The 26,398-nt window shown below is 42.1% G+C and overlaps 1 protein-coding gene across 4 annotated transcripts; it reads right to left on the reverse strand.

The window, feature by feature from the left end:
- Positions 1-45: 45 nt before the first annotated feature.
- On the reverse strand, positions 46-24,960 carry camsap1b (calmodulin regulated spectrin-associated protein 1b). 4 transcript variants are annotated; one of them, XM_037099056.1, is made up of 20 exons: positions 24,823-24,960; positions 23,330-23,496; positions 17,974-18,236; positions 13,577-13,738; positions 12,528-12,608; positions 12,078-12,110; positions 9,575-9,716; positions 9,183-9,322; positions 8,990-9,086; positions 8,326-8,482; positions 7,805-7,890; positions 7,637-7,721; positions 4,841-7,136; positions 4,489-4,625; positions 4,185-4,399; positions 3,477-3,579; positions 3,276-3,388; positions 2,991-3,109; positions 2,100-2,367; positions 46-1,995 (listed from the first exon to the last, which is right to left on the reverse strand). In XM_037099056.1, the coding sequence occupies exons 2-20, from the start codon at positions 23,493-23,495 to the stop codon at positions 1,904-1,906; spliced, it is 4,755 nt and encodes a 1,584-aa protein (XP_036954951.1). In that variant the 5' UTR covers position 23,496; positions 24,823-24,960; the 3' UTR covers positions 46-1,903. The 4 variants fall into 4 exon arrangements, with proteins under 4 accessions (XP_036954951.1, XP_036954952.1, XP_036954953.1 ...); XM_037099057.1 differs by lacking the exon at positions 12,078-12,110; XM_037099058.1 differs by having other exon boundaries at positions 46-2,367; positions 8,359-8,482.
- Positions 24,961-26,398: the final 1,438 nt, after the last annotated feature.

A 26,398-nucleotide genomic window follows, 5' to 3' on the forward strand; every position in this document is an offset into this window, starting at 1 on the left:
AATGGACAAATCAAGCCATGAGAAAAGAATAAAATGAAAAAAATGTGACTTTTATTCACTTGAAAATTTATTCCGTTTCAGTGCTTCCATTTTTAAAATAAATAGATGGCATGGGATCAAAGATAAAATCAACAAGGATGACCTAGTGTAACAAAAACGGTGACCAAATGCCAGTACAATCTTTTAGTGAACATAAAAATACACTCACATACAAATAAAAATCTGCCACCTTCCTCCTCCGCCTCAAAACGCCCCAAAAACAAATCAAAATGCAGCACATGAGAAATCAAGTATTCTGTTGTTTTTGGAGACAGCAGTAGTATCACATCAGCGGAGGCCCTTCAACTTTACATGTCAGTACTAACTCTTAGTGTTTGGTTTAGTTTCCACAATTTACGGAGCACATGACAGCAGTGTTACTGGTTTTTTTTTTTTTTTTTTTAGTATTTATGCCCATTTAAAAAAAGTAAAATTCCCCAACAAACAGAGAATAAAGTGCTCGTGCAACACTTCTGGTTGTTCTCGAGGCCAACAAATGGTTTCTAAAAAAGCACTTTTGATGATTCTTGGAAAAAAGACAGAGGGAAAGAGAGAGACCATGTGGCAGTGTTTGTCAACACCTTGGAGGAATGTTCTTTAATGTTGGTACATAACTGAACCACAGTCCCCCACCCGCCCGCCCGCACACAGAAACCCCTTTGTGAATATATCAAATACTGTCATTCGAACCGGTTACAGACCAGCACCGAGACACCCTTCAGAACAAGAGTGTGTGCGCTGCTCTCGCGGATAAAGATGGGACAGGCCGACAAACACACTCAGGGAGGGGAGGGGGGGGGGGTTACATTGCATGAAAGAAGCCGCCGACAAGTGTTCATGAGTGCACCTTTATACAGGACAATTCAAGAGTGCCCAGTGGAGAAAAACACAACTAAGCTCTAAACATCAGAGAATTCTCGTTATGATGAAAACACATAACATCAGCTCAAACTCTATACCACATTGCTTTAATAATAATAATAATAAAATAAAAGCTAAAAAAAAAAAAAGAAAAAGAAAAAAGCATCATTTGTGTAACAAAACCTCATTCACCCTCTTTTGACACCCTCAAGAAAGAGGATGTTTGGATAAATAAAAGTATTTAAAATGACCATCATTAGCTTTCCTTTTTTTTTCCTTTTTTTTTTTTGGGCTATACACATATCCAGTGCTACACGATCAGCGTCTAGTTTAAAAAGCAGTTGAATAAATAGACGATAGTACCACGATGCGTGAAAGGCCAACAGATGTCTGAGGGGAGACCTGAGGAGCTCCCCCGTGACAAAAAGAAGAAGACAGTTCAGAGCAGCAGGTTTTTTGGAGATCCCTGGTGAGGCAAAATCGGCAATGCCAGCCTGATTCGACAGATTCGACAGTCCACACAGGAAGAAGATTGTTTTCGTTGGGACGGCGGAGCCGTCCAATAGTCCTAAAGGGTTGGACAAAGGTCCCGTGCTTCGGAGTTTCTGAAAAGAGCCACAGAAAAACTCCCAATGTCCCCCCTCCATTTGTCCGAAATACGTCCAAAGGAGAGGCGTTTTTTATGGAGAGGAGGAAGGTCTTTAGTGCTGCAGCTGAGCTCTCGACCATGACAGTGCTGAACTAATAAATAAATACATCCACCACGTATGAGAGAGACGGAGAAAAACACAAAAAGAGAGCCACATGCTTGAGTCGTGGTCATCGTAGAAAAACAGAGCCGGACCAGAAGAAACCTGAACAGATCGCACTGAGATCACAGGAAGGAGAAGCTAACTTAGCCGGCATTCCATCTTTTTGTTGCAAGCACCAGTCCCTCTGACCATCTGTGACACACACACACACACACACACACACACACATAACGTTTCCCTTGTCTCTGCCTTCAGGTGACCACATGTCCATAATTGGGGCCTCTCCCTAGCAGGTTTCCAGACCGAGCACGGAGGCGAGCTTGGCTGTGGGCGTCAATGCAGTCTATTCAGGAAACAAGCAAGATGGGGATAAGATGGTTTGCATGACAGAGGGGTTTTTTTCTTAAAATCCGGCCCGCTATTTCCCGCTTTTCTTTGGCACAGTACCTCTCTTGGCCTGCCACAGGTGGTTGTGGATGGTCAGGGCGTCCACGCTGACCGACACCGTCTTGGCGGGGATGACGGTGAACTGCTTCCGGTCCGAGCTGTACTTGTACAGCTTGTCGATCATCTTCTTGCTGATGCTCTTGGGTCCAGTGCCCGTCAGCTTTTGGATCTCTTCTGTGTCGGGGAAGTACGAGTAGAGCGCCCGGAACTGGCAGCCACCGTCGCGAAACAGGATCATCAGGTGGTTGGACTCACATTTCTCCAACTCCTAGTGGAATATGAGGTTAAACAGAAAACAGGAAAAATGATATTAAAATGACACTGATATGATATTGAGAAATATTACAGTAGTAGGGTTGTCATTGCCAGGCTGCTGGTTCAAATCTAAGTGCAGCATGAGGAGGGTTACAGTTTTTAGCATTAAAAAACACTTTCTTTCAATAAAATTACATTTGAAAAATCTTAATTTGTTTAAGGTCTTGATGTTGTCGGCTACAGGCTTTCACACTGTCTGTCAGTGATGTGTATGCCCGCCAGTAAACCTGGCTATACTCATGTTACATGTTTTCTGTTACAGAAAAAATAAAAAATGTTTCCTGCGTCAACAAAAATGAACCAGAGAAAGTCATCTGCCACGAGGCCAGGATGGAAGTGATGAATGAGAATTCCATATTAAAAATGGTGAGCTTACTCAAACATACTGATTAGTTTAATAAGTATGATGTTAAACAATACTATCAGAGGCCAATTTAAAAAAGCCAGACATACTGATTCTTACAGGGTTAATTCACACAGATTTTGACAACAGTGACTTTATGTAAACAGGTAAATCAAACTACTGTGTGAATTCATTAAAGCTGATATAAAGTTGGTGTTTGATAACAAACTGACCTCTAGGATCTGGTTCTTTTGCGGCTCATTGACTTTGCCAGCCAGGCAGCAGTGGGAGATTGCATTGTGGATGATTGGCTTATTGGACTTGGCGCTGGGCTCCTTGAACAGCTTGGGACCTAAAAGGAGGAAAGGCCAAGGACACTATGAGACCACAAGAATAATGAAACAAATAACAAGAGAGGATGATAAAAAAGCAGCTACAAAGTCTACATCTTAAAACTGTAAATTATGACAAGTAAAACAGTGACATTGAGACAGTCATAACGACAAGTGTGCACTCACCAGTATATTCAGCCATGGAGGTGATGGAAGATGCAGTGGAGCCGTTGTCCCAGTCTCTCTCTGCAGTCCGGCTGTTGTTACGACTGCCAGGGAACGACTCCACAGAGTCACAGCTGGAAGACAAAAGGAAAAATGAGTGTAAATAGAAATTACCACAAATACTGAACATTAAAAAAAAAAAAAAAAAAAGTAGTAATTTACCGTTGGGAGCCAGCCCCTCCAGAGTTGACGCTGTCAGCCTCGTTGGTCGCAGCGGACGCCAGGGACAGATTGGAGCCTGATTGGGCGTTGCTCAGGTTGTCAGCTATGTAAAACAGAGAGGACCCTTTAAATTATTTTGTAAAAATGACAAAAACTCATGACAAATACATAGTTAAGACTTTATCCACATGATATAAACACATAAAAGGAGATTAGAAATGTAATTAAGCAGTCATAGCATTTGACTAAATTAATCCATAATCTTGCATGTCAAACAGTAGCTTTTGTAATGTGTCTTTAAGTTAAGTACATAATAAATAATAATAGTTTTAAAAATCTAATGAGATGATATTGTTTGGTTGAAGCAAACAATTAAGAATTTTCATGTGATTTTTTTTGATCATGTTCGCAGTGGTAGTCTGTCTCAGGCAGGACAGCCCACTTAGAGCATAAATCATTTGGTTATTATCTGATCTATAACTAATCCAAAGAAACACCAAAGACATTGTCAGCAATTAATCCCAGTCTTGTTTGTATTAATGCAGCATTCATAACTGTGGGGCATGTAATCATGGTCATAAAATAAGAAAATAACTGGCAGTAAGTCAGTGTGCCCCACAGCTCAGATGGAAAAAGCAAATGAGGCGCACCAAGCTGAGACATGCACATAAAAAGCTAAATGTCAACCTAGTGATGTAACCATCTTACGTGTAGAGGATCCCTTGGAGAAATTATCGCTGGATGATTCCTCTCTAAAGACAGACTTGGGTCTGTGTTTCTGCTTCGGTTTGGGCGTTTTGGGCTTGACGAGGCCTTGTTCCTCGAACATCTCCTGTTGCTTCCTGCGCAGATACTCCTGCTTTATCAGCTCTCGCCGCGTCTTCTCCTCTTCTTTGCGCAGGCGATCCTCCTCAGCCTTTCGTCTGAAAGAAATAAAAACGCATGAATTTGAGCTCTCTCTCTTTTTTGGAAGATTAACATTTCAAGTACTAGCAGTGGTAAGATAAGCTACCTGGCTTCATCTCGTTTGAGCTCAGATTCTGCTTCTAGCTGTTGTTTACGCAGACGGGCCTCCTCCGCTTTCTTCTGCTGCTTCAGCAAGAACGCTGCTCTCTTCTTAGCAAGCTCATCCTCAGCCTTCTGCTCATCCTAGAACCGGAAAGAAAGATATTGGAGCATCATCTAGGTATTAATTTAATCAATTTTTCTTCTTTTTGCTGAAATTATTTATAAATAGTTTGATTCTGTGAAATAATGATATCACGTTGTTAGATGTTTGCCACTGCCAATTTTAAAATGGTCACCACTGTAATATAAAATAAATACATAGAGTAAAATATTCTACTTTCATGCAAAGGCATTACCTTGAAGAAGAAGCCCATGACTGACTTCTGCTCTCCGTCACCTCCCTCTGTTGTCGTGTCCTCCGCAGCCTCCTCTGCCTCAAGAGCTTTCAGGTCGGACAAATCGACCTCAATCAGGTTGGCTTTGCTGCGCTGCCCCTCCTCTGATGGGATGTTTTCTTTTCCTGAACCGTCTGAAGAATTAAGCTCAGACTCTCTCATGGTGCTGGACAGGCACTCGTCAAAGGACACTTCTGGGGCAACCACCGCTGTCAGATCCACTCGGGTCGGGAGGCGCATGTTTGCTTCATCGTGAAGCCGGTAGGTGGCGCTACGAATGTGACCAGCGCCCGGCCTGTCGATTGTCTCTCCTGCTGTGGGGTTTCTGGGACTGTCGGGCTGCTCGGTCCTGGGGGACCTGCCCCCAGCTAACTGCCTTGGGTGTGGTAGTGTCTCTGAGCCACTCTGGGTGGGGGTAAGGGTCCTGGAGGCCTGCCGGCTCTGCTCCTTGGCTATCTTTAGCTCTGATGGCTTGGATCTGGAGCTCCGGCCTGAGCTCAGCTTGGGAGGCTTCCTGGTGGGGGCGGTGTTGGAGCCAGAGAGGTGATCCACGATGTGAAAGCTTGAGCTTGCCTTAGGGTCACCGTTTTTGTCGCTGGGGACAGGTGCTGGAGTTGGCCCAGGGGGGGACTGTACATTCTGTTTCATCAACATCTCCTGCTGCAGTGACAGCTGCATCATCTGCTGCTGGATGCTGCTGATGGCTTCGTTCAGCAGCTCAATGGAGTGGCTGCACTCGTTCAGGTCCAACTCTTCTTCTAGGTAAAAGCTTCCACCGTTTCCTTTCTTGTCTGCTTCTAAGGCACCTGTTGGGGTTTTTCCCTCCACCTCTTTGTCCCCCCTCAGGGCATCCACACACATATCATCTTTACTTGATGGTTCCTTCTCACCAGCAAGCTTGTCTTTAGGGACGTCAGCTTTAAGTGGATTGGGTAACGTGTCACTCTTGCCTCCACCTTTCTTTACAATGTGCAGGAAGGCTGCCTTTCCCAGCTTCTGCCTTTGCCTCGCCGACAGCACCTCCATCTTTTTCTTCTGGTGCTCGATGGCACGTCGCTTCTCCTCCAGCTGCATTCGGAGCTGTACAATTTCAGAAGCCAGTACAGTAGCACCATCGCCTGTACGTGAGCATCCTCCCAGTGGTGAGGAGGGGCTCTGGTCTCTTTTAAGCCTCCAGGAGGAAGTCAGAGGCCCGCTGCTCTCTGATCCATCTGGAGTGGTCCTTTGGGAGCTGGAGGCACTGGAGCGTAGGTCGTGGTTGCTGCCGAAGCGCTGCTGCTGGGCTTTGCGCTCAGCGAAGGAAGTCATGCGCACACTGCTACTGGCCATGCTGCTAGCCTGGGAGTTGGCGCTGAGACAGGGGCTGGAGCGACCGCTGCCACCGTTCATATCTTTGTCCTCATGCTCTTTCACATTCATGTCCTCTTGGAGTTTGGCTGATTCTTCTTCTTCATCCTCCTCTATAAAGGCTTTCCTAGGCCAGTTGGGGTCCTTAGTGGTAACGGCTTCATCCAGATCCTCTTCCTCTTCATCCAGGTCCTCCAGCTCATCATCCAGGCCCTGGCCAGACTTTGGTTCTTCAGAATCTGAATGCAGGTAGAAACCCCCTGCTGGTTCTCTGGACGAGGGGTCGACACTGCTGGTAACAATGGGTCTGAAGCCTGCCTGACTCTGTGGAGGTTCCTCTGACAAGTCCTCCTCCTCACCCGGTGGGGTAAATGTTTGGTTCAGGCCACAGGGAGCTTTCCTACGCACGGCCGATGTAGATCCATCTCCTCGGCGCAGAGAGCCCCTTCCTGAAGAACGAGGCCCTTCGCCACTCTCCTCCTCCTTGTTTAGGCATACAGACTTCTCTTTAGCCGTTTTGAGCACGGCAGGCATCAGTGGTTCTAGGTAAAAGCTATCCGGTGCAGGTTTGGACTCAGCGGAAGGTTTGGGACCCACTGGGGCAGTCGCTTGCATTCCGTCAACCCGCTTAGGGATGACAGAACCATCAGTCCTTGAAACTGCCAACAGAGTCTCTTCCTCGTTCTCAGTGTTAACATTACCCAGGAGGCCGTGGCCGTTGACTCTCCGTATCGCAGCCTGTGACGGCTGTTGGACAGAAGTCTGGTGTTTGGGTGTGACGTTGATGACGTTGGACGCCAGGCTGTCCTTACTTATGGAGCGGGCCAGACTCACACTGTCACCAGAGGCAATGTCTGCATCGCTGTCTGTGGCTGAATGAAACATGTAGGGGCTCAGTGTGGACAGAGGTCTGCAGAGGGAGAGAATGGAAACATAATATGGATTTCGTATACTTCCACCAACACACTTTGATTTAACTTCTAATGTTATTCCTAAGCCAGAAGTAAAAAAAAAACAAAAAACAAACATCTTTGCATATCATATCTCGGCAGAATCAGCCTCATAAGATGAAAACATAAGCAGAGAAAGGAGACAGAATGCACATCCCAGTTGGCTGCAGTTCAAGGACAACCCAGCATACAGAGTAAAAGAAAAGTAGTGCCACACATTTCTGGATTGTAGGTTCAACATCACCTTTTACATAAAATAATAAGAGTGATAGCTTTATTTCTATCATCAGGGTCAGTGTAAAATGTGAAAAAGTGCTACAGTTTGGTTCCATTTACATCCACACTTACATCCTAATGGTTTTGTCTGTACAACATCATAAAGCAGAAAAAAAGACCATTACAATATTCTAGAGCAAACAGTGACATCATTAAATGTCTGTTTTTTAACTACATTAGGTACCTCTGCCTCTTGTCTGGCCATGCAACAACAGAGCCTCGGGGTTGTCCGTCCATCTGGGTCAGAGAGTTGGAGCGGTTTCTGAGACCTAACCAGAAACACACACACAATGAATAAGTATACTGACAACTGATGGTAAACATATGATGACAAGTTAAACATCTTCCTCACCTGCACCATCTTCTCCTTGCTGCTTTTGTTGCCTTTGTCGGAGGGGCAGGAGTGGGTGGGAAGGACTGAAAGTTGGACCCCCTTTACTAAAAGCCAAGAAATCAATTTGTTTAGCTAGAATGTTAGCAACATTCAAACACTAAGAACAGAATAGATCAAGCAGACCAAGTGCATAGATTAGGCCCGAGACAAATGCTTTCAGTAAGCTTTCACCACAGACACAGTAACAGCCACTAAGCAAGCGGCATAGACAAATCCCAACTGACAGTTCTACACCCTTTAAGATAGCTATTCTTAACATTCAGTCCGCCACACAAGCACTAACAAAGCACACAGACAATGAGACTTTGTGCAAATCATCATTAAATCTGGTGAGGGACAAGACAAAGGACAAAGGGCTAAAGGTGGACGGCACATGAGACACTACTGAATATCTACCGGTCCTCGTAGGGCTACTGTAACTGGTTAGGAGACAGGATCATGATGAGGTGGAATGTGAAGGAAAGCGAGAAAAGACTTACAGGGGGTCAGACTCTTCGGGGTGCAGGAAGTACCTGTTACAGACTTCTGGGCTGCTCTGGTTATCGGCCACACCAGGGCTGGCCAGGAAGCTGCGCTTGGTGGCGTTCGAGATAGGCACTGATGGGCGGGCACTCTTGGGCTGAGCTATGGCTCGAGCTTTGGAGAGAAGGAAAAAGGTGCCCATCATGTTAATACACTAAGTGACTGATGCTGACTGTCATTAGAAAAGCTCAACCTGGGACATTGACCAGGATTTAGCTAAAGTTGTGAGCAAACTAATAGTTTGTAAAGTCTTTAAATTCTCACATTAAATGATGTAAACATAACGTGTTGACAAAAAATAAGGAAATACATTAGATTCCTACTGAAAGAATTACATTAGAAATACAGTATGGGGTCACTTTGAGCCATTTCTCTGTAACTACAGTAATTTGAATCATTTTGAAGAACTTGTACGGAAGGGCACACACACAAACGATTGTTTGCTAACATGTGTATTGCTGAAATTAAAGCTGATTAACTTGATTAATGATCAGGATACTAACCAGTGTGGTTAATTATCTTACGTTTTGCGTGACATGGAGTGATGCTCAGTCATCATCAGTCTTTCATCAATGTGCTATCTTTATTTTATTTCCAGAGCATGTAGTAATCAGCGCTCACCATCTTTGAACTCTTGGAGATCTCTCGGTTGGACAAACTCTGGCTTAACGGTCTCGAACCACCAGAAGAGTTCAGCAATGAACACCATCACATTATGCTATGTAGAGAGAAAACATGTTAAAAAAGAAGCCAGATTCAGTCTTTTTAAGGTTAAATGTAAAATTTTATTCCAAATGTGTGTATATGTTTGTACCTTGAGCACAAGCGGCGAGTAGAGCATGTCCTCCGTTGTCAGATAGAAGCTTTTATTCAGATACTCGTTGGCAAACTCTCTGAGTAACTGGATGTTGTACAGGCTATCAGCAATGGAGGGTACTTCCTTCAGGCAAATATCTGATCAGACAGGCAGAGAGCCGGTTAGATCGGGACACAACTCAATGACCTGATGGCTATAAATGTCACACTGACTGGACTGGGACAGTAAGCCATGTGCAAGTGCCAAAAATAGTATCACACATGGATATTAAATTCAATGTGTTGGCAAAGAAAGCTTGATGCTCTTTATGAAAAAAAGATTTAAGGGTAACTCATAATTAGTAAGATGTTGCGACTGAATGTGGGTGTGAGCCAGCGTGCACATCATACCTTCCAGCTTCATGAGGTCTGGGCAGTAGCAGTGGACCACAGTGAGCAGTGCAGCTCCGTCACAAACATCTCTCATCAGGTCTTCCAGAAGTGGGAAGAATGGCAGTTGTTTGCCTGAAGCATGCTCCCGACGATACCGTACCTAACCACCAGAGAGAGAAGATGAGGTTGAATAAGAACAAATGCCAAGGCCGGAACAACACCGAACACCAAGGTTCTACCAACCAATGACACGTTATAAAACATCCTAAAATGCGATGACTAGTTTCAAACAAGTACAAATCCCTTTTCTTGTGAGATTCACGTCTGAACTAGTCAAGGCATATTGATCTCAGATGTTTTCAGCTCCAGTTATAATCTAGTTAAGATATTAATTTAAGCATCTGATCAAGGTTCTCCCCAGGAGGTACAAAGAAAAAGTTATGTTTTTTTATAGACAAGTCCTCTTCAACTGATCTACAACAGGTTTAGTGTAATTGCCAAAAAAATTAAATAATGCTGAATGCTAAAATCTTGTGCCACCATGATCGAACAGTTTAGGGAGAACCCTGATGACCCAGTTAACTATGAGGAGATGGAGGTGGAGGTGTTAGAGCAGTGATATGAACACAGAGTGGATGGACTTCCTCAGGCCTCAGTGGTAAGGCAGCTAGCAGTGGAGTCCAGTCAAACTAGGCAACGTGAGCCAGCTGAGTGGAAGGGAAACTGGGGTAATCATTGGCCCACTTATGGGAAATGAGTGTGAGGTTAGAGCAGAAACTCACTCAACCCAGATGAATTAGTTTTGGGTACATACTCTAGTGAGGAATTCATCAATCAAATTACAACTACACAACAGAATACAAAACAAATAGTTAACAGTGTTACACAGGCACGTGCTGTGGAGATTACAGACCTACATATGATTTGGAGCAACATAAATATAGACCTTGCAGGGTGCCAAGGCAAACTGTACTGACAGGTACTGCTGCTTCTAACTTTATACACTTCTGTACGACTTACAAACCCAACACTGGGAACACCGCTCCCTTTGTAATGACAATTCAATATGGCATTCTCTGTGGCACTTGTAGAAGGGGCATAAAGTAAGTGAATCTACGTTATTTAGAAATGCAAATTTAGTTGCAGTCTTTCCAGTACAGAGCGTCGCACAAGCTATTTGCATTATAGGATGCAGAAAGACTGCAACAGAAACGATAATACGGTTCCAATTCACAAAAAAAAGATGGGAAGTCTCAGGAATTTGTATGAAAATTATTCGCTTCCTATGAGTGTGCGTAAAAAAAAAAAAAAAAAATCAAAATCAAACAACCAAAACAATAAATGAGCTGGACTTTCCAGCTCAAAAATGTAAATGCAACAGGAAACATTGATCAGCAGAAGTTATCTAGGTCTTGTACATTTATAGACAGACGATATGATAAGTTGATATCATGGCAGGTCTATTCGTTGATATATGTAAAACTCAAATATTCATATCAGTATCTGCCTCAAATATTCAATCTTGGTTGAACTTTAATTCAAGAAGATGGATAAAATGACGCAGACATGCCTGACAGAATCTGGGGGTTAGGAAACAAGATCAAAACTTCATCTTAAATACAAACCATTTTAAGACACCAAACCCTGACACAGGTCTGGAGAAACTCTAGGCGACCATGCACAATTTAAAAAGCAGCATAACAACCAACCAGCTAAATATGTATCTAAATAACAAAATGATAAAAACAACATTTTAACATATACAACAATGCAGTGTGCTGGGAGTCCATTCAACAAAATTATACCAATGTACTCAAGCAGCTCCAGTCCAAAGTCACAGATCAAACTACAACTACTAGAAAATAAGCTCTACATGAGGGAGTCTTCTCTTGACTACCATGGAAAACTGTACCACTTTGGAGAGCTCATCTGGCTCCAGCATGCAGTGGACCAGCTGGTGCATGACATCAGGCTGACACACACACACACACACACACAGAGCAAGAGATACTGTCAGAGGAGACCATAGGCACAGAGGAAACAGTGTGTGAGAGCAGAAGAGAGAGACTGGAGGGAGAATGACAAAGCAGATCAGTGAGAGGAGGTGGCCAGGGATGGGACTGCAAAGCAAAGGAGAGGTGTAGGCATGGATTTGCTCTTAATTCTCACTGGGCAAGCAAATAGCTCACACACACATACAGGCACCTCAAACCCACATGGCCTAGTTGAGCTTGAAATGAGATAGCACACATTGCATAGCTAAACGAAAATCCTTGGAACACTTCACAAAGGTGAGAATAACCTTACACCTGTGTGACATATTTGCCATGAGGGGGAAAAAAAATAGAAAGAAAAAAAAGACTGTCAGCCTTCTCCCCCTTGCTGACACACTGGCTACAAGCAGCACAGAATGAGCTTGAATGAGCCATGGTGGAGTGTGCGCGCACATCAACACAGAACTATGCGTGCAAGGGGGAGAGGGCGAAGAAAATGGGGTTATGGGGGCTGGCATCCAACTTACAGGGACTAGCTTCCAATACCATTTGGAGGGAGACTATCCAGTTTGCAGGGATAAAAGAGGGAAGGGAGGAGGGACAGATGAGGAACAGGAGCAGAAAGATCAACAGGTCAGAGGTCACAGACAAAGGATTTGATCTGCTTCCGGTTTAAACAGAGAAAAAGAAAGCAGGGTCAGAACAACTCCAAAATGCCTTTAGGGAAACATTCCTTATTAAACTAAGGGTCCTGCCTGAACCAAGTTTTGCTTATTAAATTTTGATTGTTGAGCACCCACCTGGATAAAGACTCAATAAGAAAAATTTTTTTTCATGAAAGCAGGTACTTCTAAAAGTCTCCAAAAGCAAGAAATATGGAGACACTGGCAGGAACTTGCTGGCTCTAGTATTTTAGGTTTTTTTTTGTTTTTTCTCCTGAAAAAGAAGCAAATAGAAGACATTGTGTGTGGCTTTACCTTTTGGTGGCTGGGGGACTCCAGGGGGTGGTGCTTGACCTTGTGCTCCCTTTCTGTGATCTCCCTCATCTTCATGTTCACCTGCAGAAGAAATATGACATATTCAAGACGTTAAGATACACTGAAGAAACCAGGCTCTGCTGAGGAGCCACGATATGCAGATAATTAAAGAATGGCACAAGCTTATTTTGGAGGAATGGCTCACTTTTGACAGATCGATGACGGGACAGACAGAGAGACAGACACAACATAGAGACAAAGACAACACAGCTCTTACTTTTTACAACGTTCTAAATATACAGGCACATAGCTAAGTGTGATGACCTCTCCTTTCATGTACCCACTCTACTGTTACCTTCCCTGTTGCCTTTTGTTTTGCACATGCTTATATGCTGATTAATGACCCAGTTACCTGCATCAATTGCAGAAGACTGAGAGTTCTCCATGAGAAATCTAACAAGGGAAATCATGGTTATCCAATCACCTATCCCAGATTACAGTACCCAGATTTTCTCTTTTAATTAAATAGAAGAAATGGACTCTTACCGAGTTAAGTGAGCTAAGTGAATGCAAACAATATCACCAACCATTTCTGAGTTTTGGACTGTAGGTTCAACAAACAAAGCGATTTTAAGGCAACTTCAAGTTCAGTTCTGTAAAATTTTGAATGATGTTTACCATGTTTTTTTTACATTTTAGAGGCTAAATAATAAATGTGTATCAGTCAAAATGAATTAGAAAATATATATCAACATTTATTAACAGTTTAACAAGGGAAAATTTCCTCACTTGGGGAGTTGCTGTAGTCCATCTTAAACAGACACTGTCCTTTTCCCAGATAGTGATTGTGTGGCACATCAATGTGATTAATGCACACACCGAGTCAAAGCTCTTGCCGCTATGTCAACACGCAACAGCCTAGGATCATCATGACCAGCTGAACTCTAGATATATGGAACCATAACTGTTGTTTTCGAAAGTTTTTAAATATGTGCAGCTGCGTTCTTTTATTATATCTTCGTTCACTGCTTATGTCTGTGTGTTCAAACCTTGTTGATCCAGAAGACCATTGCATCCTCCAGGTCAAAGGGCAGCTCCTTGGAGGCACTGAAGGTGGAGAAGCGCTTGACAGAAGCCACCACTTTCTCAATGCTGATCATCTCCACTGTGTAGGCCATCATGAGGGCATCGATCATGGGCATGTGAGCACTCTGGGTGAGTGAGGAGGAGAAACAGGACAATTCAATTTCATTGGATTCTCTTCCCCAGTTTCCAATGCAATTAAGATCAATGCTGGAGGCAAATAAAATGAGATTGCAATCAAATGCAGATTTACCAAACAACATAAAAAAAGTTGTGGAGCTTATTATTGTGTCTAATGTAAGCATTTACCCTGAAATTCCTGTCAGTTGCGGTTCCCATTTAAGTGTTTTTTATGAACATCCTTCAGAGAATTTTTACCTTGTAAGAACTAGGTTTTTAAGAGCACATCACAGTCATTACTTTTACAGCTAATGAATCATCATTTGAAACCAGTTGGTGACCAGTGGATTCTGGGCAATAACAGCTAATATTGTGTATGGGTAAATGAGTGTGATTTATGCCAAACCCACCATGGTTTGATTAAAAGTTGAAACCCCTATTTTAGCACAATGAGTGTCCACCCTTAAACCCACTCTCTATATCCTAAGGCAACCAAGAGGCCCAGCAGGGGTATCACCAACACCTGATGCCCACCAGTTCAAATATGGTTTCTTGACAGCCAGGATGGGAATTAACAGCAGCCAAACACTAATAAATCTGGTAGCAAAACCACAGCTGGCAGAACACACATTTGGTAGTCAACTTCTTTTTATAAACCTAATTTCATGCAAAAGTTATTCCTTGTGCACAACAACATAGCCAATATATAGCACCTGAATCTATCACAGAACAAATATGGACATGTGACTGTTTCAATCAGCGCTCTGTGTAACGTGCTGCTGGCCTAATTCAATTGGTGATGCAAGAGCACAGAGATTAGGCTCGTTAACATAATGATTGAGAGCTATTCAGAGCTTTCACCACACACAGACCATAACAGAATATGAAGAAATAATGACTGCATAGAGGAAGCTAAAAGCAGCTTAAGTTCTGCCTGCTCATTGGGTTCACTCACTAGCTGCAGTTTAGTGGTTTCAAAAGGCGATTTAAGTACTACAGCTATTCCAAATAAAGTCTTGTTCCTTTTAACTCTGAAGTCTGTTTCTATCAGCTATGATACACTGTTCTCATAAAATTAACTTCTGTGATCTGGGAACATTCACAGCAACGACACTGCTTGCGAGGAAGAGTAAGAAACTATCATTTGGACAATCAAAGAAGTCACAGCAAGCCGGAAGTTCAACAGCTTAGATAATAACTGTGTCCTTCACTATTGCTTTCTCTTCAAAGAAATTTAATTCACCAAGGGGTTTGTTTAAAACCCAAATAATTGTCTGACTAATTATCTTCTTCTTTTTGTGTCATGTCAGCATGCCCCCAGATCTAAGCAATGACTCTAGTTAGTACAATGCTGTCACAACCAAAATAACAAGGAAAGATCCAAGACTTCTGAAACCCAAATTATTCTCCTACACGACTGCTCAAACATGAATGCAACAGTTCAGTGATTTATGTAAAACAAAAGAAATTAATAACAGATTTTAACACGTTTTTGACAGCCTTAGTGATTTGTGGTACTGGTTTACCACAGTTGCACCATTATTGCTACATCCCAGGTAATAACCAAAAATTGCAGTACAGATATGCCAGGGATATATTTGAAGAAACCAAGCAATTGTAATTATCAACTATAAAACATCCTGCTCAGAAATATTGATATCAGATGACAAAATCCAATAGAATGTGTCAGGTTCTAGTTGTCTTAAAATAGTAAATTATAGTAAAATAGGTAAAATTTTAATTTCAATATGCAGTATTACATGAATAGAGAAGTCTGGTGCAACATGATTATGCTGCAATCAAAAATACTGAATGACTCAAAAAAGGTGCACTGCATTGGCCATTTAAGTGTCAATAAATAGTGTTAGAGGAATAAACAAAGGGGTTAAATATCACAGCATGACACGCTCTACAAGCTTTTGTTCTCCTCAAACGCTCACTCTGCTCTTCATCGGCACAGCATGGAGCCCCACGGGAAGCAGAGTCTACTGTTGCCCTGGGGTGTGTGTATGTGTGTGTGTGTGCTCCTCATTGATATACAGCGTGCATGTGCATACACATACAAAAGTTTAAGTGGACTCAAGAGGATGGCTAGCTTCGTACAAGCCCCAGGTGTTGCCCCTATAAGAATCAGACAGGCTGCATAGGAACTGTCTGCAGGTACAAACGCTCAAACACAGAAAAATGTAAGTTGCTATGGAAACGCCTTGTCAAGTCAGCAAACTGGGAGGGGGTTTCCAACAGTCTATCAGCAATAAGCACTGTCCTGCTTAGGATTTTCCCTCTCCTCACCAGGGCTTTGTGTCTGGCTGCTGCTTACATTCTCTATCAGGCTGCTAACAGTAGAGGCAGACGCACATCCCTGAATTGCCGGCCTGCAGAGAAGGGGCTCAACACCATTGCTGGTTTCCATGGCAACGAAAGGGTAGGAAGATGGCTGAGAGCAAGTGAGCTGGCTGGTGTTTCACTCTATCCTGTGTGAAGAGCTATTGGTGAAGTCGTGAGACATAGGATCTCATTGCAGCAGAGGAACAGGGGCTGTGCTGCACTTCATTCACTGCGCTGTGACGTGGAACTGTTGATTCAGGTGGTGACCAAGAGGATGTGGGTTACACACAGGGGACGTTTAACCTGTTTAAGAGCTGATCTGGGAAAATATTATATTACACTCATATGATGACTTCACAAAGGGTCAGTCGAGCCAAGCATCCAGTTTCCTGCATAAATTGACAGAACTGGTCTGTCAAAATAGTTTATTTTCTACAGGGAAGCTAGCTTGATTAAAAGGCATTTAAGCTGGGCATCCAAGGACAAAGCAGGAAGACTTTTAAGTGCCAGCATTCAGCAAATGCTCTTAACAGATTTGCAAAAATGTAGGTGAGAAAACTATCACAGACAATAAAATCCATTCTATGAAGTATTAGTGCTAGAGTAACCCTCTTAACACTGATGTAACCGATTAAACTGTTCTGAGAAGACTGGCCTGCAGCTTTTTATTAGGATTTGTACATATTTGTTTCATGAATGAGATAAGAAGTTGATCTTTGGCACAGTAATAAAGTATCCGTTAGTTCCATTGGTGAACCGCAGCAGAAAGAATTTTTGCAGGCACAGCGTTTAAAGCAATGTCCTCTGAGTAAGAGGTGGTCATTTTAAAACACAAGGTAACTATACCAATACAGACAAAAATTAACATAAATATTTTACTATGCAAAATCCCACATCAAAACAGATTTTATTTTGACATTCTTTACATTGTATGATAATATACATAAGGTACATATTTTGAGGGACTTAAATGTTTGATTTTTATCATAAATGCCTCAAGTATGCTGGCTTGTTCATCTGACAAACAATCATTCTATGTCATCAAATACTGATGTGTGGATGATGACATGTAGTCTTATAGCATAGTTTAGAAGTATTCACTTCATACAAAAGATTTACTATAAAAATTGCCCAAAATAAGAGTGGCTTAAAATATTTGGATAACGACATGAGAAAGAACAGATGTGGAAAAACTATGTTTTAAGAGCGAAAATAAATCTGGCCAAAAACCTCCCGGGACAGATTGGAAACACCATTGCCATGGCACAATAACAAACACACCACAAACTCGAATCACAACCTTATCTTGCATGAAAGTGCTCACTTGACCTGCATGAGGAACAGTCAAATTCTACCTCTTAATTTGAATTTAAAAAATGATAACAGTTCAGCCATGTCCTCTGGTGAGTCATCCACTAACTCACAAAGGAAATCATCTCTCCAGATCAAGCACACAGTGTATGATGGGAAACAACTGCAAAAACGTTTTTTGCCAATTCACAATTTTTTAAGGTTATTCTTCACAGTAGAGAGAAGCTTCCCCATGTCTCAAATGCATGTGACTCAGATTGATTAAACAGCTAAATAAGGATAAAAGCAATAGCCTCTTCTACTTATTTTACTGTTGCAAGATAATACATCAGAAGCAGGAAGAGATGTGATTGTCACAGGTAATGTGCAATGTTGTTGAAGCCTATGGCCTTGTTTTTTCTTTTTTTCTGACAGGCATTCTGCGCTACATTTTGTAAAAACTAGTGCTGAATATATCCTTACACAGTCATTATCAACTTTAATTTCACCAAGTGTAGCAGCTAAATTTGAAATTGGTCAATAACTGTACACTGAGATGGAAAATTTACAACACAGGAAAACCACCCTTTTTTTGGGCGCAACAAATTCCGCTCAATCCACTCACCATTTTGATGGGCATACTGGCCAGGTCCTCATCGGTGACAGGTGTATCGTCACTTTCCACAACGTATATGCCCTTTCTGGACAGAGCCTGGATGACGGACAGGTGGGACTGAAGGGATGCTGCCTGCTCAGTCTTGAGGATGAGGGCGCATACGCGACAGTAGAGCTCGCAGGACAGCAGCAGGCGGATGACAGGGGGTTTGATGTGCTCCTGGTCGTACTGGTCTGTGTAGAACGGGTCCCGTAAGTCCTCTGGAATATGGTCTGCAATAGAGAAGGAGGTTAGGTGAAACATGTGGCTATATAAAGTATACGTGGTTAAGCTTTCCAATTGTGACCTGGATTGAAAACACTTGGGTAAGCTGGTATGATAACTACATAATAAGGTATTGTATTATTGCATAATCAAATGATGGTGCCTGGTAAACGCCTCTGATGTCAACTTCATCTCTTTCAGCTTCCCCCCACCAAACTTCTACAGTGTCAACAGACTACAGGAATGTGACAAAGCACAACGCTTTCTTTGTAATATTTGTTCTATGTCGGCTTTAGTTTACATGGAGCAAACACAGCCACTTGTAAGTCATAGCTTACTGCCTCAAGAGTAACACTGGTAAAGAGATCCTTGCTAAGATGAATCCTCAGTGAAAGCAGCCATCTCAGGTGACACGATATCCTTTGCCAGCACTAACTTAACAATACTGGAGCCACAAAAAACAAAAAGAAAACAGTGACCCACACAAGAGATTCTGTTGCTTTGGATATGAAGTCACTCTAAAACCAGAAATTACAGCCATATAAGGGCATGGGTTGAAGCGCTCAACTCCAGGCATGCACAGACCAAATACATACTGCAAGTTTAATCACACATTGAGTCTTAAAATAGGTCTAAAATGATGCACAAAACCTATCAAAAATACTGCACTGCACAAAACAGTGTGGTGATAGAAAATAACACTATTCTGTTAAATCTGTTCTGAACTCTGCCTGAGCTCCAGTAACACAGCCTAAGCCGTATGTGTGTATGTGATGAGTTCTTAGTGTCTGCTCTGACTGATGGGATAAAGGGAGCCACTCATCGACAATCTCCTGCTCACACAAACAGGATGGCAAGAAGGCAGGCAGGGCAGGCAGTTTCTTCCAGCAGCTGCTTTTGTGAGTGATCATACATTCAGCACAAATGTTGCACTGCAGTTAGGAGGCAACAGACTAGGCTTTGAGAAAATACCAAAAAAATGCTAGCAAAGAATGAACACGGATAGTCAGTTTCAGCTTGGCAACTCTGGATGAAGGATTCTGACTTTCAGTCACAATTCCTGGAGAGAAAGGGGTAGTATCTGCAGTTCAGAGGTGCCTACAATAGCTTTTTGGGAGGAGAGATACAGTGGTAAGTCTCACATTGTAGATGCAAGTGTGGTCAGGTGTAAGGGATTCTCCAGTTGTTTTTGTGGCTTTCATCACATTAGTGTGTTGTTACGCTGTGGTGCAGCAACTGTCACTTGTAAGCTTGTCACTTTTACTGATAGAGGAACAGAACTATTTCCAGTACATGAAAACTTCAATAAACTGTTGATGGAGGAGATCACAAATTTAACATCAAGGGGAAGATTTCCTGATGTCTTACACAATTAGATCTTACTTCTGAGAAAAGTGTAGCCCTTCTCTCATCCAAGAGTTGATTAAATACCGGAGAAGGTTCAAAACTAAGCTGATCAACTTAAATTTTAGTCTGTGAAACAGAGAGGCTCATAGCTGAATGTTATGTACAATGTTCTTTGTGTTACAAGTACATGTGTAGCTTAGGGAATCCATACATTTTGCCAAACTCAGCGCCTGCTCCCAGAATATCTTACTGGTGCACCCAAATACATTTTTACAATCACATGCAACAATTTTCAATTGTATTGGAATGGTGCATTGCGCAGCCCAGTTGTGGTAAAAGAGAGCAGCGCTGCAACACTTGCAGGTTAAGGTTGACAAAACACAGTTGGATTTTGATCAGCTTTAATTCAGCCAATTACAATCCATTAAAAGTATGAGGTAATTAAGAAGTGATTAGGAGACTTTAAAACTGAATTGGTGATTGTCACGTGACAAAACATGCAGCCCTTATGTCAGTGGCTAGTGATGCTCAGATCACACTGATCCTGTTTACTGCATTCCACATGCATTACGATGACACAGGCCACACCGATATGCTGTCTGCCACCATACACATGGTGCAAATAAGGATGTCATTGTACAAGAGAATTAATCTAATATGTGTAACACCCAGCAGCGTTGGTCATTCCTTGAGAACTGCGTTTCAGTATATAAAGGCAATAGAACAGTGGGGATGATTGTGTATGAAAACAAAGGGGTCCGGCTGAGGCGAGACTTCACGTTTGACTTCATTCTACAGACACTAATGTCGTGTGGCAGCTGCCCCCCACCATTCTGCCACCAGAAACCAGGCAGAAAGATTTACTAACTGGGATGGGGTGGATCCACTGGGATAGACCCAGGATGTACCACAGCAGAGTCAGCCAGCCATGATCAGCAGCACGCCACAATCAGCACAAGCAAGGGAGAGTCGGGTAAGGACAAGCAATAGGTCTGCCACCATAACAGGTGCTCGTTCTCGCCAGCGTTGTGTCTGGCTGGCTGGTGCTCAGGCTGGGAGCAGCTGTGGCCCATGCAGAGGGCATAGGGACAAGGGAGTATGTGCACAAACATAGACAGGAACGATCAGATACTTACTAGTGAACCACACCAAATGCATCTGAATCCCTGACAAGCTGTAAGATCATAACCCGGCTGCCTCATTTTAGAAATGCAGCAACATCAACCTCAACTGTATACATGCCACTGTTCATGTCTGTCCACATTGCATGAGCCCAGCAAACTACAGTGCAGCATTTGCAACGCAGGAGACATCATATGAGCCATAGGGCAAAAATTAAAAGGGCCTTGTGTATTCAGTTCCCTTAGGAGAAAGATGACTGTAGATGCACCTGAGAGTTGCCTCCCTCTGAGTAGCCAATGCCTTGAGGCTAATATGCGCCTTCTATTGTAACTGAACAGCATCTCCACCCAAGTTCATCTGTGGTGCATCATATTTGTCAGTATAGAGAGGTTACCCTCCATCATCACCCAAAGCTTATGATGACTAACTGAACTGAGCAAGCAAAGGCCTACAAGCCTTGACATGAGCTCTGAGAAAATCTGAGCTTGACTAATGAACCAATTGGATAAAATAAGAAAAATAACAAAAAGGTCAGAAGCTTTCTATTCACAAACTGGATTACAGTATCATTGCTTCTCCCAGTTTCCTGTCATTTGTTTAGAATGAATGCTTCAGTAGCATCATGAAATCTTTGTAATGACCACAGAATACAAAAGAAAGCCTTTACAAGCCTCAGAAAAATAATGATGGCTGATTTGACCAGAGTCTTGCATGTCTGTTGACTACACTGCAACAGACATGCAAAGCAGTAAATCAGGAGACGTGTGCATCAGATAGCTGAGGTTTATAGTAACTGCACGATAAGGAGATAGAGGGTAAATAACAGCCGTACAGTAAAACAATGGCGGCATACGGTGATGTTACTACTGACAGTAACATTATCTAACCCTGATGATTAAATATATGTCAAACAATCTGAATATTCTCTGTTGCCATATCTGGGTTAAAAATGTATTAAGTGAATTAAGGCTGTCAGAAAAAAAAATAGGTCAACATTCTCTCACATGACAGGTTATTTTCTTTCTTTAATATATAGGTATGCAAGAAAAAAAAACACTGGGGTACAGGGCCTATAATAATTCATAGTGTATAAAATCTGGAAACATGCCAAGAAGACTTTATTGCCTAGAGATATGAAGAGTGAGATTCTATCAGCTAGAGTTTTAACAAGTACACTCATTATTTCACAAAGAGATTTGTTTTTTTGTTTTTTCCCCAACTGGAGCTCCTCATGACATTAGTTTTCATTACACTCACTGGCTTGAACAACATAAGAGACAGCCACCAGAAGATCCAGCACTTAGGACTACAATATATACCAAACTGGCAGTATTAGGCCACTGGATGTTAAACCGAGAGGTATTTTTAATATTTTGTCCAGCTCACTTATATCAATTGCAGTGGAGTAACACCAACTACAGCCATCAAAAGTAACATGAAGTTCAGTCATACATTTACATAGATAGATTTGCAACTGTGGCGCGACCACCGGAGCTAACCAAAGCTGTTCTAATCTGAAACAGAAATTCTTCAGTTCCACAAAACACACAGTGCCTTTCAGAAGCTTCAAGGAAAATTGACCAAGAATCAACAAAATCTCAACAAGTCAACAATATCAAACAGGTAAAACACTATGCATTTGAAAGAGCTCCAGGTTGGGTATAAAGCTGTGCAGAGGAGAGAACAGAACCATTTGCAGCTAGAAAGAGAGACAGACAGTGCCCGGTGGAATCAAGCTGTCACACTAATGAATTCCAATACAACCTTCCTAATAAACTTCTTGATGCATTTTTGCACAGAGTGACGACTGTGGTATTTGTCCCCCATCACTTTCATTCACAACACACAGGGAAAAGATCTTTTAATGGCCATTATGAACAGGATGAATGAGCAAGCAAAATCTGTCTCCATATGGGCACCTGACTTTAGTTTAATGACAGACATGTAGAAATGTGAACCTATTCTTTAGCTTTCTCCATGCACCAGATGTGCCCATTCAAAGAAGATGGGCTCAAATCTCAGGCAGGAAATGTATTTCAAATCTTGACTGTGGTTGCAGCTACACAAAAGATGGCAAAATCTGACCTGAAGGCCTAGTTAGTAATGCTGATATTATCTGAAAAGGGAGTGAGTAACTGGCAGTGCAGATCAGTATTTTCCATGCTCTGAGTACAGACGAACAAACATAGCCTAATCCTCAGTGCCTGTCACTCAGTCTGATTTGGGTTCAGTCTCACTGGCCACCTTACAAGAATGGATGGATCTGGTGAGTCAGTGAGGGAGGATTCTGTTGAAAAGTGTCATGGGGGAATTAGTGTTGGCTTGAGTGCACACATCCACAAATATTTCTTTCTCTTTCCCTTTTCTGTCAGTGTTTCACTGCTGAAGCTCTACAAAATCTGCTGACCGTCAGTATGTAGACAAGAGTAAACCATTGTTGCAACATTAACATCTGAAATAACTATGGAGGAAAATATGCTGCAGATAGCATTACCCCGGGCTCTACTCAACTCTTTGCTCTGAAATGTGCAAACTGTTAAGATGTATAGATTTTACTAGGCAAGTCATACAGGTAACTGTAAATCTAGATATACATACTTAACATTTGTGTAGCATGGATGTAAGTACTCACCAATGCCATAGGCTTTGGCAAACAGCCACCGCAAGTTGGCAGCTATTTTCGCTCTGGCGGAGTCATACATCTCCAATGGTACGACATCCATGGTGCCTTCTGCAGCTCCAGTCAAGTCCACTTTTCTCCTGGTACTGTCCCCTCCAGCACACAAATCAACATCCATCCTTTGGAGAAAAAAATAACAAAGAAAAAAGCATGATGTTACAGTCACAATAATACTGAACATACTGCTGAGTAAGGTACACAGCCAAATAACAGGATATCAGTCGCCCACAATCTGCCAAGATGCAATTCTCATTGGCATGGTTTGTGTGAGGGACTGGGTGCTCCATCACAGTGATTCTTCAATAAATAATTAAATAAAACCCTCATTGGTGTTTGTTGATTATTAAGGAAAATGCTGCTTTGCCTGCAGCTGTTAATCCTCCCTTAAGTGGTCGATTAGGCTTGCATCTGGTGGGTGAAACACAAGTACCAAAGTAGCATTCTCACAGGCATGATCACATTCATTATGTCAAAAGCTTGATGACAGCGTAGAGACAGTGTTTTTGCAGTATCTGTTATTTAAATGAACCTACCTACTACCATAAGGCCATAACTGAATACAAGAATGAAACTTTCTGGTCATCATGGACACTGTGGCACTTTAGGTACTGTACTAGATCAGGACTTCAGAATCTGATGTCATTTCTACTCTTAAGATATTATCATATTACATACTTAACTTTCTTTAAATCTCTGTATGTCACTACTCTTCCAAGGCTTTGATTCATTTAGCTAGGTGGTGTAACTTTGTTATGGCAAAGTGCCGGGCAATTAAAGATGATTACTACTATCAGGGACCACTTTCACCAAATCAAGCAGACTAATGTTTCTAATCTCTGCCTACTTTCACTTTCAACTGGGTGGAGATGCTGTTTCTGGCTGAGGTCCTGCTTGGACATTCACAATATTTTTGGCAACTTTTGGACTTTTGAATTTATTATTTAAATGTATACATCTCAAATTAATCGTCAGGACGACAATTTTGAGGTAAACGAGCAAACATCTGCTTACACACACTAAGCTCAAAAGGTAAGTTATACTTTTACTGTGCCAGAGGCTAAACCTTAAACCTAACATTAATATAAAAGTTACTGTTACAGATTACCTGTAGCATTAACTCCACATTACATTACCACCTGCACATCATCTCACCGTTAACGGCCCAATGCTGGCTTGTTGAACAAGCTAGGTAATGGCTAATTAACCTGATTGGCTATCATGATAACGTCAGTATGCTGGTACTATCATAACCTTATTAACGGGGAAACAAGCCTGAGGTTACAAGCCACTCTTTTCGCCTAACATTAGGTTAGGTAAACGGCCATTCATGCGAATGCAAAGCAGCCCCGGCTAACCGTTAGCTTGCTAGTGTGTAACGTTACAACAGCAGCAGCGCTGCATTCAACGGCCCCATGAATGACGTTAGCAAGCTAGCAACACAGTACCTTCAAAAGTATGGTGTATTTCCAAGTCACCCTTCAGTTCCGTCGGGGTAAAGAGTTAACCAAGGACCTGCCTCACTTTACAGTTGCCTGCCGTGTGGAAAATACACCAGCAGCAGCGACGCATCATAGCCAGCTAATAATGCTAGCAGGGAGGCGAGTCTGAATGGTCTCCTCCCAGCAACAGGACCCGATTCGCGGCCTGTGTGACAACAGCCCCACGGTAGGCTTTGAGCTGGAACAAACGCCAGGCGGAGAAGGGAGGGCTCTCCAGTAAAGAAACACGACGTCCAGAAGAGAGCTTCCGATTGTTAATCTATCTCTGTAGTGGACGCCTCATGTTAGTTAACAGTCACACACATACAACTGGGGCAGTGCAGCGTGTGTTCGCGCTCTGCCTGCCCATAGAAATGTAATTATCATCTCGGGCTCCGTCAAAGCAACGACTGCGCATGCGTGATTAGCTTCCAAACTGTTACTAGTAATACTGGTAATAACTGTCAGTAATAAAACAGGAAATCATTCACGCTCTTATATTACATTCATTGTTTAAGCTGAAACACAAACATATGCTGTCTTAAGTTTTTGATATCTTAAGAATCCTGCTTAGTTTTGATTTTCCTCCACTTGCTGTAACCACTGGAGCTTCTGGCTAAAATATTTGTTTGACAAGCTGATTAAAACGAAGACCATGTAAGTTGTTCTTCACTCTCTCAACTGTTTATTTAGTTCTTTATATGTGTACACATTTTAATTATTCTAGTCCTGTTTAGTCCTTGTGACATTGACCAATGATGCCATCTAGTGTTGTAACGTGGTATCAGAATTTGAAGCGTTTGTGTTTTTGTAATATGTTGGAAAGCAGCGCAAGCACCAATTTGTATGCAATTAAAGGGGCAATATGTAGTTTTGGAGAAGGAAGGTGGCAGAGTCCACCAAATAAAAACAAATGAAAAATCAGTAAGGAATTGTGTTGTCCTTTAAGGTTAATACAAATGCAAATTGAAATAGCATAGCCCTTTTAATTACCTATTTATAATCTCTCCTGTTAAAATGGCACTATGTAGTTTTGGAGAAGAAATTCAAACTCAGGATTTGAATATTTACAGTATTAATGAAGTAATAATACAACGTCAGAAACATTTATTCTTTCCATAAGTGAGTAAACAAGCTGTTCTCAGAGGAAAATCCAGAGGTCCCAGAATACTGTTTAAATTTAGAAAGGTGGCAGGGCTCGCCAAATATATACAAAGCAAAACAGTATGAAACTGCATTGTCCTTTTGAGTTCAGTTTGTTTATGCAGTCATGAAAATTAAGAGTATGTGTATTTAGTTTGTTAAGTCATAAAAAAAAAATCAGTCAATGAGACTCATTCTCTTTTGATTAAAAATTATCCTCTCAAACTACATAGTGCATGTTTCTTTTTAATTCAACACATTGGCTACTTTTTGGTGCATTTACTTATTCATTTGCATAGTCTTCTGTTCATTTTTATTTTATTGACCAATATAATACCAATGCAGGAGTTGTAGTGTGGGGAAGCAGATGACAGGGTCAGATCACCCAGAAACTTGTTTT

Source organism: Acanthopagrus latus, chromosome 5 (assembly GCF_904848185.1).
Source record: "Acanthopagrus latus isolate v.2019 chromosome 5, fAcaLat1.1, whole genome shotgun sequence".
Classification (NCBI taxonomy): domain Eukaryota; kingdom Metazoa; phylum Chordata; class Actinopteri; order Spariformes; family Sparidae; genus Acanthopagrus; species Acanthopagrus latus.

What these genes read in the sequence shown, in the direction of transcription:
- camsap1b (XM_037099056.1), bottom strand. Translation starts at nt 23,495, where the DNA reads ATGGATGTTGATTTGTGTGCTGGAGGGGACAGTACCAGGAGAAAAGTG. An exon ending in AGTCCCCCAGCCACCAAAAG is followed by an intron (nt 12,111 to 12,527) that starts GTAAAGCCACAC and finishes CAAACTGGATAG; the next exon opens with TCTCCCTCCAAATGGTATTG. An exon ending in TGGCCAGACAAGAGGCAGAG is followed by an intron (nt 7,137 to 7,636) that starts GTACCTAATGTA and finishes CTCCCTCTGCAG; the next exon opens with ACCTCTGTCCACACTGAGCC.